The following is a 16,433-nucleotide window of genomic DNA, read 5'->3' as shown; positions in this document are numbered from 1 at the left end:
ATATTATAATATATAATGATAACAAGAAACTTGCTTTCAGCATTCTTACCCTAAGTCTTTTGTCTCTAAACAGAAGTTTTCTGCCAGTCTCATTCAACTAAAATAGATCAAAACAACCATGAAAAGAAAAGATTAACACAGCACAATTAATATTGAAGCAAATATGTGAAAATTCTAAAGATATAACTGCAGAGTATTCCAAGAGGGTTACTATGCATAAATGATCAACAGTGATTTTATTTTAATAATTGTCCAAAATATTGCTCATATTTATCTTTGACAAAAATGTCAATGAATCTTGATGAGAATTGCTGGAACTAAATTGCTTTCAATGTCCATTCTTCATATCACTTTCATTTCAAAGGGGCAAAACTCAATGAGAAAAAATTAATGAGCTCTGATTTTTAGTATTTCCATATCCTAAACTGCACATTAATTTTACAAATAAATAGTGTTCTTGGTCAACTAAACAAAGCTTCTGTCTAATCACATATGTATGCCATCATTAAGTTTTTAATATTTCTGTATTTTCAAAGTTCTAGAAATTTAAGCATATATTTTGTATCACTTACCTCTAACCAGTCAATTTTGGATTCATGAGTTATCTGTGCTAATGTTGCACCAGTCAGTAGATCAACTGAAATATCAAACATTTCATCTACACTATTTCTATTTGTATAGAAATATAAATGGAGATTCTTCATATGAGAACTTCAAATGATCAAAAAGAACCCATCTTGGACTTTTTTGTTGAATGTGATATAAATCTATAACAAATTCAATCTTTTTCTTGTGAATGAAATTGAACTTGAAAAGTCATCAGCAGTCGGCGTATCATAGCAAAAGAGTCTTATCTAATTAGAATTTAATATATACTATTTTATCAATGTGGTATTATAATTTTAGGGAAACAGTGCTATTTCATATCCCATGATGCTGTTTCAAAAATACTGATGCTTTCATATCAAATTACCAATAGCAACAGTTTTCAGATCAAGTATATATGCTATCTTTTTATTGTCCTATGCCCTTATATTAACTTACCAATAGCAACAGTTTTTAGATCAAGTAAATATGCTATCTTTTTGTTGTCTTCAACACCTCTCTGTTTTCTTTCATTTAATCTTACACTGTGAAATAAAATGAAAACCTTTATTTACAAATATAAATGAGTATTAATGTCATTAGAATCTACCTCAATAGTTAATCTTAAACTGTAAAATAAAATGAAAACCTTGTTTATAAATGTAAATAAATATTTACTTCATTTGAATCTTTTGACTACTGAAAGGGTAAAAACCTTAATGAGAAAAGCAGAAGTCATAAAAATCAAAATCTACCTTCATTTAGTCACAGGAAACAATACATCTAAATCCAAAAATATTGCCAAAGCATTTTCATGTTAATGAAGAGATTCTGTTTGGCAGCCCCCCACTTGCACTACATCTCCATATCACTAATGATTTTTCCTTTAAGAATCAGGTTTAAAACTAAATTGATTTTTAAATTGAGGTTAACAGGACCTTTACATGTTAGATACCTACAAGTTCTAAATCTGTAGGCCTTCAAGTGCATAAAATAAGTAGATTTTATTGCTTATGTTTATAAACATTGTATTAATCTTACCTTATTAAATGTGGATTCATGAACTCAGTTCTAACACACCCCAGAACTTCATTGGATCCATATTCAATTAATGCCAGTTCCCCAGCATTGAAGATCATGCATACCTAAAATAAATAGGAAAGAATAACATCAAAAATCATATCTTTTCAATAACAAATTGATAAAGTTTGCATATCATTCAAAACTGTCATCTGGAATTAAAGATTATCGTTGATTATCTCAACAAGATTGATTTTCTTGCTTGAGCTGGTACAGCGAAAGTGAGAAAAGCAATCGAGTTGAGATGACCAATGATAATCTGTTTATCACTATTTTACCTATGACGACGTTGTCAATTTCAATGTCAATTTCTTTAGCAAAGCCACGTGGCCTCCTTAGTTTCTAGCGATAATTTTCCCATCTCAAGCGAGAAGCATGATATGAAAATTATCACAAAAAAAGATCAAAGGAAAAATGCACAAAATAGCAATAATGTTATATAATATGATTATCTTAAAAACAGAATTTTATAACATTACGAGAGTTTTAATAAAACTTACATTTTCATTGTCAAAGTAATATTTTTCATTTCCTCCAGATGTATGCCAGGGAACCTGTTAATACAAAGTTTTATTAAAGTAACACATGATAAAAAGATAGTATTTCAAATGCTCTAATTAAGCATTAGTTTTCAATGTACTGAGAGTTCAATTTTTAGAGTAAAACAACACATACCTAAAAAAAAAAAGAAGTTTTCTGAATTAAAAATTAAAACAATACCTGGAAAACATGTGTTTTTTTAACATTCTAAATTGGAAAAATATTCTGATAGAGTTGTAGAGTGATTTTTTTATATTCTATATACTCTTTACTCATCACATAAATTTTATTACTTTGTAAATCTCCAATTAGAATAATATCTGATGTAGATCTCAATTAAAATGTGCAAGTGATCTACCTCTTTCTTTTTCAGTCTCACAACAGGATAGGAGTTTATAAATCAGTAAATCTCCTAGTAGGATGGTATTTGATGTGTGTGTAATCTATCTTTTACTCACCTCACTAAGTTTGTTACTCTGTAAATCTCCAAGCAGGATGGTATCTGATGTATGAGCTATTAGGTATCTGTCTTTTCCCATGATTCTAACTTCATCAATCTACCCTTTACTCACCTCACTGAGTTTGTTACTCTGTAAATCTCCAAGCAGGATGGTGTCTGATGTATGAGCTATTAGGTATCTGTCTTTACCCATGATTCTAACTTCATCAATCTACCCTTTACTCACCTCACTAAGTTTATTACTCTGTAAATCTCCAAGCAGGATGGTATCTGATGTATGAGCTATTAGGTATCTGTCTTTACCCATGATTCTAACTTCATCAATCTACCCTTTACTCACCTCACTAAGTTTGTTACTCTGTAAATCTCCAAGCAGGATGGTATCTGATGTATGAGCTATAAGGTATCTGTCTTTTCCCATGATTCTAACTTCATCAATCTCATAACCATAATGAGATTTTAAAACAACTCTTTGACCACTTGACATATTCTTGACAATAACCTATGGAGAAATGTGTTTTAAACAAATTATATGTGTGAACATATGCAATATGATAACGTCTCAAAGATGTAAAGCCACAAATATGGTATGGAAGAAATAACAGATAAAATATTGGATGGATACACAAACCAGAAAGTAGGACATCAAAATCTGTAGTTAGTGACCATGTACTTTTGTCTCTGACCTCAAAATAAAAAGGAGCCTTGCACTTCCCCACAATCAGCAAAGTTTCCTTTTAATTGAGAACCAAACTGAATACTTTATCCAAAATTTTTTGAAAAAAGGTTAAAAGAAAATGTGATAATCAAATTTGACATTAACTTGAAAACAAAACCATTGCAATATCTAAAACAAACCTGGCTAAGTCCAACATGTGTCATTTCAAACTTGTTCTTGTAAATGGTTCTCTTTAGACAACAATCAAATAACTCTACACCTCCACATAATGTACCCTGAAAAACAGAAATCCTTTATATTATACCAATATTTTTTCAATTGTAAGATTAGAAAATTTTTTTTTCGTGATAGTATAACTTTATTTCATCTTTATGTATACTTATATATACCCTAGTTTTTGGTGGGGTTTGTGTTGTTTATTCTTTAGTTTTCTATGTTGTGTCATGTGTACTATTGCTTTTCTGTTTGTCTTTTTCATTTTTAGCCATGGCGTTGTCAGTTTGTTTTAGATTTACAAGTTTGACTGTCCCTTTGGTATCTTTCGTCCCTCTTATATATTGATAAATACTATTTGTGTGGTTTACTAATTTGATTTATCCAAATCAATTCATTATTAAAAAGAAGGCATATAAAATGAATGCTGATAATACAAAATTATTTGAATTACATTCCATCTGACTATAATTAAGTTAGAAACATATGAAAAATCTTACACAAGTAACTCTGGATCCATCCTTCTTCCAGGCAAGAGCTGTGACAGTGTACAGATTTTTTATATCTTTGTTTTTAGGTTCGTCCCACATTTGTTTCCTTGGACTCCAGTTTAAAACTCTCAACCTGCAATCAAAAGTGGTCAATTACTAAACCATGTTAATAACAATATCTACCTACTGCCTGGTAAATTTGAAAGGTTGGTTATTTAAAAAAATGAGTTTTTGTTAGGAGTTTATTATCCAAGAAAACTAAAAACAATCATGAATTGATGTATCTCTACAGAGAGATTTCAAATAATACGGCTAAATAAAAGAATCACTATTTTACCTGTCAAAACTGCCAACAACGACCGACTGGCCACTTGGACTACATACAGCAATAGTAAATTCATGTTCATCATCTTCACGAGAGAAATCAAAGTGCTGAAAACTTCGTCCATCACGTCCATAAGCAATAATTCTCTTGTCACAACCTGCTGCTACTATGGAATTCTGGGAGAAAGCCAGGGCATAAGGTGGACATGGATGAGTGCTGATCTTTCCCTGTAAATATTTATAATATAGCTCTTAAATGTTTTAATAACAGTTGCTGTTTAATTTAATGATCATTCTACATAAGAATTGGAAACTACATTTACATTGTATCTGGCGTAGACTAGATTTGATGTAAATTTATTTTTGACTTAAGCTTATAATCTTTTTTCATTTTCATGTAATTTCACGTAAACAATGACTGCTGATATATACCTGCGTGTCACCAGATCCTTCATCATCGAAGAAATATCTGACAATAGCACCATCAGCATGGCCTGACAGGAAACCTTTTCCTGAAGGACTGAAATGTGAATATACAAATAGGCTAGTTAAAATATAATTTCTTTGATTTTTCTATAGGTAAAAACAATTTAAATAACATGCTTTTTATACATTTGTTCCTTCTCTTCTTTTTACATGTTTAATATTATAATATAAACAGTAGGAATAAGTTAAAAAGAGACAAACAGTCCTACTAAAACCAGTTAAAAAGGATCTCACAACAAACTTACCGAAGAAACATGAAAGATGCTTTGTAACAATTTATATTTAATAAGTAGTCTCTTTCTGTTACTATAAATATTTGATTAGTAGTCTCTTTGACTGTAACTATTTACATGTAATAAGCAGTCTCTTTCTCGATAACAAAACTTACTTAGCGGCTAGAGATACAACATAGGAATCTGTACCATAAATAGTGGAGGACTTGTTCGTCTTTATATTAGCAGATCTCACCTACAAAATGCAGATTACATGTTAAAGAACTATTTTCAGTGCAAGTTTTCTAAAATAATAAAACTTATTATACAACTACATTATAATCAAATAATTTTCTCATTAGCAATTTTTAACAAATTACTGGATAATCCCAGGTTAAGATATTGTGTCGGAAACCAGTATAATTTTACCGTTTGAGGACAAGGAATGTGACTCATGTTTAACAGTTGTTAAATGATAAATGATTCACACAAATTAAATTACTCAAGAGCATTTACAGTATTTCCTGATCAAAGGGCTCAAATTAACCAAAGGTTTTTCCATCTGTTTTTAAAAGTTTCTTGTATCAGTTGAAAATCGTTACCTTTTGTTTTATTGTTTCAACTTTCATGAGAACAAAAATATTTACATGAGTGTATGAATTATTTTTCTATCAATTACTGGCTGACAATATATTCTGACAAGAAGAGAAAGTTTGTAATGAGGCAGTATACCTTTCCATCAGCCAGCCCAAACACAATAGGTTGTTCATGAGGCCACATCATACATGTCACAGCACTCTGTTGAACAAACTTATTACAGATCACCTTTTTCTCGCCCCTGAAATATTAATGCAGATTGTTAATTGTTAAATATATCTATAACACTAACTTAATTATCTCCCCTGAATAATCAATAGGTGCCAAATTTAAACACAAGTATTGAGATTTATTTTGGTTCCATGCAGAAGTTTAGTAGAAGTTTTATTTACACCTTAATAATCCTTGTAATCTTATTTATAGAGTAATTAAGTTAAGGACTTTACTTTTTTTGGCTAAACAGACTTACAGAACAAGATTTACAACAATTGATATTTTGGGTAAGGTAGAATGATTTCATTTTAACAGCCTGTTGAAAATGTACCTGCTCCAAATCAGGAATTGGGTTTTTGTTGTCTTCTATTTCTTTATTTACATTTAATTGACATAAAACATTAGGCAAAAATGGTGACCACACAACAGTGTTCTATAAAACTAAATTCTCAACAAAAAATTCAAGCATGTTTTTACCAATCATCTCCAATTTTGTAAACATATATTATGTTATCAGTTTGTCCTACAGCAATCTTGGTGGAATCTGGAGAAAATGCTAAACCTTTCACAGTGTAACTTTTCTTCCCATACTGAAATAAACAACCAAATCTAGTTGAATTTCATATTCTTTTAAAAAAAATGCAAGACTCATAAATAATAAAGAAATAATAGCAACAGGTGTAAATATATAATGTAAATCAGAAATCAATGTTCAAACATACATGTAAAAAGATTTCCAGAAAATGAGGTAGACTGGCACTGAGAATAATTGAGCCTTGTAATTATTAGTGAATCCAGAAAATAAATACCTCTTATTATATTTTTCAAATTGTTTTGTAAATACCAAAAACTTTTTGGAAAGCATATTTCATTCCAAATTTATCATTTATCTTTTTGGGGTGATTGGTTTCAACTGAATTATAGACTAAAAGAATACATATATAGACAGTATGAATAGAAACTTAACCTTTGGATCAGCAGGCTTCAGGGAAAATTTATCTCTTTTTTCTCCTTGTTCATCAAACAGTAAAATTACTCTATCAGATGTACAAACTGCCATCTTTTGGTTGTTTGGTGACCAGGTAATAACACACACTTTGGCTGCCCCATCCTGTGAAAATAAACAAAACAAAATTATTTTAAAACCTTCATTGATAAAAGAAGAATTAATAATGATGTCAAATCCGTTGCAATCAATGTTCCTAAATGACCACAAAGTTGACATTTGGAATGAGCTTTAATACTTTATTTGGGTAAAATATATAAGAAAAATTGAAAACACACTGTGTTTGAAAGCACACTCATGTACCTTTCTCCAAAATAGTCTGCTGCAAAAAAGCCTGTTTTAACATGTTAAAACATTGCAAAGCCGAAAGTTAAGATATTCTCAAGAAAAAATCTATACCTTTAAGACAGAAAAATGACACCAAAGTCTTAGTCAACTGAAGGTTTCAAGTTGGCACTATTTAGCTGCACTCAGGACTAATTGGGTTCTCTATCCTCATTGTTATAGAGGAATCTGGGTTAGTTCCCAAATATTTTGTATGTTCCTATTAAATTTGCCCCTTATATAAAAGTTTCATGTTGAATAAAAATAACTTTTAATCATGCTTTATCAAGCATATTGATGTAAAATAAAAGAAACATTGCTTTTGAATTAACTAAAAGCATTCTATAAAGGTAAACAGGGGGAATTATTTCCCACTGAACCAACCATGAAGAGCCCTATTATAATAACAATCATCTAATACCCCCCCCCCTCCAAAAAAAATTCATTTAAAATTTCCATGAAATTTTCAATGAAAATATATACCTAAAAAACATCTACAAATCCAACCAGTATTTGAATTAAAATAGGGTGCAAACGGACCCAAGGCCAAGACTATCTGTATCTGTATGTATAAGTTGAAGATACCAATTCTGGCTTTTACTCAGACTAAAGGTGAACACTTTGGGGTTGATGGCAAAAAATTACATTGTAGCTGTCAAATTTTCTGGCTCCAACTTTTGGAGCAGCACCTGAAGATATTGTTTAAATTATTGCGACCTAAACTTGGAAAGAATTTCTAATTTTGTTTAAAGAATAATTCGTAGCAGTTGAATTATTAAAAAATATTCGAAGGACCAAACATCTGAAAAAATTAGAGCTACAGTACGGGTAGGGACTTATTTTTATGGATGTCTTAATCCGACTAGTCGGATATCAATAATCGGACATTTTTATGGTAGGTAGTATGGCCATCAATCAACAAATCCAGGTGTGATTGGCAATATATTTGTCCTTTCATCTTAATCCGTGCTGCTAGAATTACGGTTCACTGATTTCAGAATCAGGTTACCTGTAATTTTAACCTCTCAGTCACTTTATTGATTACATCGTTTTGACATAAAATATTTTTACAGGTGAAGTACTGGAGAAAACTTTGTTTTAATAAAAATAGCCTATTTTTTTAATTATGGTTTTTATATTTCAACTGCTATTTATTTTCTTATTTGTTCCTCAAAATTAGTTTTGTTCTATGTTCTTTGTTGTTTATTTTTTTTTTTTTTTTGTGTATCTGTTTCTTATTTGTTTGCATAAAATTTCAAACATTAATATTTTTACATGTATTCTATTTCTGGAAGCTTACGGTTATTTTTGTTTTACTCGTAATTCCATTAGCAGTATGCTGTCTCCAGGGTTAGTTTGACGCGGCCACATGCAAAATATTTCTATAATATGTATTTAATATTCAATTCAGTCTGTGTTGGGTCAGTTCCGAGATATCAAAAATAATTACAGTGAGCAATACTTGTATAGTATTTAGTAGATTGCTGATTCTTTGTAGTTTTTACTTTTTACTGTAAACAATTTATTGTCCGAAACTTCAAAGTTGGAGATGTATCAATAAAATATAACGCAAATAATAACACTAGAACTGAAGAAGATATTGATTCTTCCCGGACATAAGTTTATTTTAAGATTTCCGTGTTTGTTCATTATGTTAAATTTATATAATTGATCTGCATTTGGGGGTAGGGGGTAAATAGGGTCCGGATCTCGAAATCCTGGTCTTAAAAACACGAAGTCCCAAGGTCCCGAATTTAAATAAATCAAAATCCCGACATCGCGAAAAAAAGAATTCCCAGATCCCGAAGTGTTAATCCCGAAATCTCGAACTTAAATTAATTGCGTAATATTAATTTACGCACAATCCATGTAAAAAGGAAACTTGTATGTTATATATTTTTAACAGCAATTTGTTAAGAAAAATTTGCCGTGAAAAGATAATTGCATGATACACATATTAGTGATCAACAGCGTGTGCACGTGGTTGAACTTTAACTTGACTCCACTCACAATATTATTGAATGCTAATAAAAGATGTTAAAGATCGATTTTGTCCACTGCACGAGATTCTTATATGGCGGGAAATGTCGTAACAGTAAACTCAGGTGACCTTACTGAACGACCGTGGGAAAATCCATTCATGATAAAATTTGATGTGGAATGATTGACAGTATTGTGCGTTAGTTTTGAGGCTCTTGATCGATTGACCAGAATAGAAATTTAATCGATTTACATACATGTAAAATCAAAACAAGATTTAGTCTTCTTTAACTAGTTTTTATTTTATTTTTATCAGTCATTCCCCGGATTCCCATTTAATTATTCTACTTTAAACTTCGGACAACATCGATTTAAAAATTCTTACGGACTGCGCGAGCTATAGAATGACTAGAAGTACGACGAAAAAGTAAAGACAGCTGATCATGAATAGTACGATTAACCTTCAACCCCATTGGGGTATAAATGTGCATTTATTCAATAAACTATATAAGGTTAAATTTTGATTTTCGTGTATCGATTCGTAAAATATATTTATAATAAAAACACCGGCGATTTTCATAAAAGAGTCGACTGAGACATGAAAATAGAAAGGCAATATTTCGATTGTCAACAATTTTTTGTTAAATAAAAAATAGGAATCGAAATATGATCACGGCGTTATAAATATTGTATTTAAAAAAACCAATTGTTTGACTTTCAAAGAGATTAACGGGAAATATGTCAAAATAGAAAGCACGAGTGATCTGTCTGACCAAAATGTTTTACTTGCGAGAATGATTGACAGGTGTGAATTGATGTAGAGGCTCCGACGGGGAAAGTTGTATCAAAAGGAAAATAACTTTATTCACAATGCCTATACATATTTTATAAATACGATATGTTGGCCTTATACTTAAAATTGTGTTTCTAATAATAACATATAAAGGAACAGGACGTTAAAAGGGGGAAATAATATAACCATCAATGAAAACTCGTATAATTTACGGGATTGATGTCTCAACAATTTGATTTCAACTTCGATTGAAAACAGTCTTGGTTGTTATTAGGCTTATTATTTTGAATTAGATGAAATATTTTCGGTTTACAAATACAAATGCAAATACAAAATAGTTTATTGGCACAAAACTATTATAATAATTGGCAACACAATATATTGTTAAAAATCGTCTTTATTTCATTTTCAAATTATAAAAAAAAAATCCCACATTCATGATATTCAATTTTAATTTTAATTCTAAATATTCAATTTTTAATTTAAATTCTTATATTTCATTTTAATTTCAATTCTTTCTCTTTGAATACAAAACAATATTTTACATTTATCTATTCTCCATAAATACAAATATATCTGTACAGGTAAAATTTAATTCTAATCAAGCTGGTACAGATTGATTTACGACCTTCCACTTGGATATTGCACAGCAGGTGTTTATTACTCTGGGACAACTGTCCGACCAGTCTGACATCTAGACGGATTAAGGCTTCCATAAAAATAAGTCCCTACCTGTACTGTACGTCCTCAAATAATTCGTTAATTATTTTTTGTAACGCAGTTTACCTGTGGGGACAGCAAGTTTTTCATATGTTTAAGCTGCATTCTTATGGTTCAACCATATGTCACTTTAAATATATCCAATCTTTTCAGTTTAAAATTCTTCGAACACTTGCTCGTAGTCGTAGAATTGTTTGTGGAATGCTAGGCAGCGCCTCGTTCTGAAATAATATAGTTTCGTAAATGTTACAAAAATAATGATGTTGAAGACCTTTACATTTTTTTGAGACACAACAAATTATACTGACTCTTTTTAAAAATCATAATCAAATATTTTCTGGTTTCTTCCGTTTATCAGATGCACAAAAAAAGTTCGAAAATTATTTTATGAATAAGTCTCAGAGTCAATCCTGGAAAAGAACACTATTTTTTTCCGAAACATCATTTATATATATATATATATATATATATTTTCTTACTTTTCAAGTTAAGTGAAAACAGTTTACAGATAAGTTACAGCTGAGAGAAGTAAATGGATTTACCCTGGTTACAGTAACCTTTGGTAGAATCGCTTGAAAATAGTTCATTGATTCGTGTTTGAGGGTCTAAACAAGGATACAAATCCTTGGTCTAAATGAGGATTACAATAGAAAAAATCAGAATACAGAAAAATGAACAGAAAAAAAAATAAAAAATAGAAAAACAACGGTGGACAATCAAAACTTGATAATAAGATACTGATTACAGAAATGAATGGGCAGAGAAAATAAATCTTCTAATCAAGTTACAATTTTTTAACAGTAAAATCAAGAATTTGTATGGTAAAGATCGAATTTATAATATAGAATACACTGAGAAAGTAAGGACCATCCATCCAAACTCTCATGTTTGCCTTTTTACAGCAATTACTTGAAAGCCGTAGTAGATTTTATAAGTAATTTCATATCAGAGACATATTCCTCAATATGGTATAATCATGTGGGTTTTTGTTTATAAATGAACGGCAATTAAACAACAATAGATTAGACGTGAAGAGCATACGGTCTGTCTAAACATTCTCTAAAATTATTAAAAAGTTATTTAGAAAACAGAAAACAACGAATTAAAATTGGAAGCTCTTACAGCGAATGGGATCGTATGTTTAAAGGCGTACCACAAGGGTCAATTCTTGGTCCAGTTCTTTTCAATGTCTTCATAAATGACATATTTCATTTTGTACAAAAAAGTACCATTTATAATTATGCTGATGACAACACTGTATCATACAGTGATCATAATTTAGATAAAGTTGTTGGAAGTTTAGAAACTGATAGTTTAAGTCTAATAAACTGGTTTTCTTCAAATTTAATGAAGGCTAATCCTGACAAATTCCATTGGGAAAAAACAAATAAACATAATATAATATTTAATTTAAATGGAAACAAAATTTCTTGTGAGGAAAATGTTAAACTTCTTGGAATAACTATAGGTTCGGACTTAAATTTTAACAATCATATTTCTGAAATATGTAAAAAGGCATCAAGACAATTAAATATTCTAAAACGTATGGGTAAATATTTAAACAGGCTAGGTAGGTTAACAGCATACTACTCATTCATACTTTCGAACTTTAACTATTGTCCAGTAATTTGGCACTACTGTAGTGAAAAAAATTCTTTTAAAATGGAAAAAATTCAAGAAAGAGCTCTAAGATTCATTTATGAAGATTATGATATTCCTTACGAAAAATTACTAGAAAAATCTAAATTACCATCTTTAAAAATAAGAAGAATAAAAACAATTGAAATAGAAACATTTAAAATAATTCACCAAAAAAGTTCGAGCTACCTCCATGATTTAATTGATATAATAATAAATAAGTATGATTTAAGATCACAGGAAACAGCAGTACTCCCAAGAGTTCGAACTACTAAGTATGGCTTAAGATCGTTTCGCTATAATGCTGCACAAATCTGGAATGAGCTACCAAACCATTGTCGAGTGGAAACATCTTTTGACCAATTCAAAAAATTGGTACAGACATGGGATCCAAGTAACAGCTCATGCCAGTGCAGTGCATGCATTTGGTGTTTAAACCTGTTTTATTTTTATTTTCTGTGTAACTATCTAATTTGTATAATCTTATTATTAACTTGTGCTATATTTTAAGTGTACTATATGCTTTTAACTTATATATGTCATTATGGTATCTTACTATGCATTATATGTTTAGAATTGTGTTGTTTTCATGACTTTTTTGTATGTGTGTATTGTATTGTGTGTGTGTATTGTATTTTGTGTTTAAGTCGATTTGAAAAGCTCACTAGAGCTTGTGTTATGTAGTTTATTGAATATCGACTCTAAATAAAACTTTGAAACTTGAATCTTGAAAAGAGAAATATCTGCCTTTCATTTCCATAAGTTTGGACTTTTTAAATAGTTATATTTAAATCAATATTCGTTCTGCATATATTATTAAAGAGAGGTAAGATATACCAGAGGGACTTCCAAACCCACAAGTAAAAAAAAAAAATTGACAACACTATATCTGAAAAGGAAAGACCAATCATTTATTTTTTCTCATGAATTCATGTTTGTCTATGTGTTATTGTGAGGTGGCGTATAGAAATACGTAAAATCCATGTTCAAATGGCACAAAGAAAACAAACCACAACACACAGTCTCAATTCAACTCAAAATGTAATGGGTTAAATATATGGTATTATAGTTCAACATTATAAAACAGATGGACAATAATCCCGAGCTCACTAACACCATATTATCACTGTCCTCTCGTTCTCTAACTATCATCCAAACTCTTCTAACTAAATATATCTATCTTCTCCTCTCTCTGATCTCTCTCGCATCTCCTTATATACATAATTACAGGCGTTACACTGACGGTTCCAAAGATGGTGTACAGGGTGGTCACCGTCACTGAATTTAAATGAATTAGACACCGTTCACATAGATAAAATAGCAGACTGTACCCTTTTGAAATATAATTTAACCCGAATGTATTAAAAAGAAAGACCTCTTACATAATAATGATTTAAACTGTTAAAACCAAAATCGCTACACAAGAATTAAAGACAAGAATACACAAATTTACTATAGTACAATAACACAATGACGAGATTTATACGTACAGAGCCATGTCATATATGTAACAAAGAAACATAAAAAGGCATGTTGACAAAGCACATAGCAAATTTGAATGATAAGCAACATACAAGTTTGCTAAGTAACAACAAAAAGACATATAGACAAAGCACATTGGCAAAAATGAAAGTCAAGAATACTAGTATATCATTAACAAATTCAATAATGACAGGATGCACAAGTATCCAACAACCCTTTTCGAAAAAAAAACTAAGGATTTTCTGATCCCAGGAATATCTAACCTTAGCCGTATTTGGCACATTTTAAAAAAAAATATTTTGGGTCTTCAATGCTCTTCAACTTTGTACTTGCTTGGCTTATAACTATTTTGATCTGAGCGTCACTACACGTCAGTGTCTTGATTATTAAATTATAATCCTGGGGCCTGTTTATCGAAGCTCTCTTAGGATTAGGACGTGTCCTAAGACCAACTTAGGACACATTTTAGTCCTAAATGGGTTTATCAAACATGTCGCAACTTAGGAAAATCCTAGGAATTGTCCTAACTTTAGGATACCAATTTAGGTGTCTTAAGATGGTCTTAGGATGGTCCTAACTTTAGGATACATTCGAATTTTGTCTTTTGTTCATTTTCACGCGTATAATTTTAAAAGCAGTAGTAAAAATAGTTGAAATTCTCCGTAATGATATAAATAATGCACGAGATTTGCATTTGAACTGTTAAAGAATGAAAATGTGACACTTCGAATTCAACTCACTCAAAAACATGTTATGATTTTTACGTACTATATATCTTTTTTACAGTAAGTTTGTTATTTTTTTATTTTTGTGTCATGTTTTGTTTCAAACAGTTTAAATATACAATTGTTTTCCAAAAAATATTTATTATCTTTAATTTAAAACTACATACTAGTTATTAGATTCTAATTAACCATATTTGAAATAAAATTATTGATAAAATATATATCATAATTATTTTTTTATCATATTCGGTTTGTATTTTCTTTTCCGCTAATACTTAGGACATCAGTTAGGACGTCCTAGCTAATATATTCCTAAGATAGCTTCGATGTGCATGCTGAGAATTGTCGTAAGTCGGTCCTAACTTTATCCTAACTTCTGTCCTAAGAAATTCTTAGGACCGATCTTAGGATAATTTCGATAAACAGGCCCCTGGTACCTTTGATAATTATTAATGATAATAAAAACAAACAAATATTAAACAAACAAGCACAAAAATGCATGTTTTAAATGAAACAACCTTATTCATTGCTTTCTTATTTTTTTATTTAATTTTATGTTTGTTAAATTATACTTCATGTGCTTTTCAGTTGACTACCCACTCTTATGAACACTGGAGCCAAACATCTTATAAGTCATCGCTTAGGCATATATGTCTATTCAAAATGTATTTATTTTTCTTCTTCTGAGAAATTGTCTTCTCAATTAAAACAAAAAGAAACGAAAACTCATATTGCTTTTCGTACCACTACATATATATTTTCTTTCACTGAACAATCCAGTTTTGTAAACATGTCAATAAAATATCTCCCAAATGAAATGAAGGATACGACAATTGCAATAAGATCAGGTTAATTCCTTGTACACATTGAAATTTGCCAGCGTGTATTCTCAGATTTTGATCATATTGAACCAAAAAAATCCAGTAGATTTTGTGAGATTTTCATTAATATGAATACACATTCAGACATTCAGCAGTGTATGTAAAGTGCGGATCCTAAAATATCATTTTTACTGTATATGCCATAAATGTCTAATGTAGAATGATAAATAAACAGACGAATTTTTTTAATTTTTGAAGAAAATGAAGAAAATTAGTTAAAATGTATATGTTCAGATATACATAATACTAATAAAACAAAGAAAGAGATGCGAGCGGGGTTTTATCGCGCCGAAAGCCATACAGCTGTGAAATATATACCAAAATAGGTGAATATTTAGGACATTTCACGAACAGATCGTGCAGGTGCTTCATAACTAACAGGTAAGATGTTGTTGCAGTAAAAAATATTCATTTTAATATAATTGATAAAGTTGTATAACGTATAATATGTTTTGTCATTCAGTTTCTTCATATTTAACTAAATTCCTCTATGATGATTTCGTAATGCTAGTCATGTTTACTGTCGAATAATGATACTATTCTTTCATTTTCACTGTGGAGCGAATCATTAGTATTGTATATGCGGTGCATTTTCACTGTATAATTATTTTATCTATTACAGCTCATTTCTTTAAGCATGTAGAGCAAGACTTTAGTTGACTTGCCTGCTTTTCTTTTATTGGATAATCATTATGATAACATCCAATTTAATTGAAATATTAAACATACAGGTTAAACTTTGCCTATTCATATTGTTTAAAAATGACAATCTTATTTACAAAGTTTGTATAAACAATTAAACAAACAAAGCAAGCAAGCCAACCAAAGTTTTGCTTTACATGCATTAGGAAATTAGCTGTAAAGCCTTAATTTAGCCGACTTGCTCAAACAATAGATAAAGTAAGAGAAAGATTTGATAAAATTTAACTTACGGAGGAAAGTTTGGTTTTAAAACACTCTTACTAAATTCAATAGAAATAACATTTATTCCAAATGTATTCCAT

General features: G+C 30.1%; 1 protein-coding gene across 2 annotated transcripts in view; it reads right to left on the bottom strand.

Annotated features, from left to right (window-relative positions):
• The window catches only part of LOC134696481 (intraflagellar transport protein 172 homolog), a 29,724-nt gene extending 18,797 nt beyond the window's left edge, over positions 1-10,927 (bottom strand). For both annotated transcript variants that reach the window (XM_063558320.1, XM_063558325.1), the window contains exons 1-15: positions 10,770-10,927; positions 6,848-6,991; positions 6,358-6,470; positions 5,803-5,908; positions 5,247-5,326; positions 4,805-4,892; positions 4,386-4,600; positions 4,058-4,181; positions 3,524-3,619; positions 3,006-3,167; positions 2,166-2,219; positions 1,627-1,730; positions 1,045-1,130; positions 573-637; positions 50-97 (exon numbers count right to left, since the gene is read on the bottom strand). In XM_063558320.1, coding sequence (XP_063414390.1) covers positions 50-97; positions 573-637; positions 1,045-1,130; positions 1,627-1,730; positions 2,166-2,219; positions 3,006-3,167; positions 3,524-3,619; positions 4,058-4,181; positions 4,386-4,600; positions 4,805-4,892; positions 5,247-5,326; positions 5,803-5,908; positions 6,358-6,470; positions 6,848-6,991; positions 10,770-10,808 — 1,524 coding nt within the window. In that variant the 5' untranslated portion in view covers positions 10,809-10,927. The remainder of the gene's footprint in view (positions 1-49; positions 98-572; positions 638-1,044; positions 1,131-1,626; positions 1,731-2,165; positions 2,220-3,005; positions 3,168-3,523; positions 3,620-4,057; positions 4,182-4,385; positions 4,601-4,804; positions 4,893-5,246; positions 5,327-5,802; positions 5,909-6,357; positions 6,471-6,847; positions 6,992-10,769) is intronic.
• Between the last annotated feature and the right edge of the window lie 5,506 nt (positions 10,928-16,433).

This window comes from Mytilus trossulus, chromosome 1, assembly GCF_036588685.1.
Source record: "Mytilus trossulus isolate FHL-02 chromosome 1, PNRI_Mtr1.1.1.hap1, whole genome shotgun sequence".
Lineage (NCBI taxonomy): Eukaryota > Metazoa > Mollusca > Bivalvia > Mytilida > Mytilidae > Mytilus > Mytilus trossulus.
Note: the sequence above shows the minus strand (reverse complement) of the source record. Positions and strands in the feature narration are given on the sequence as shown.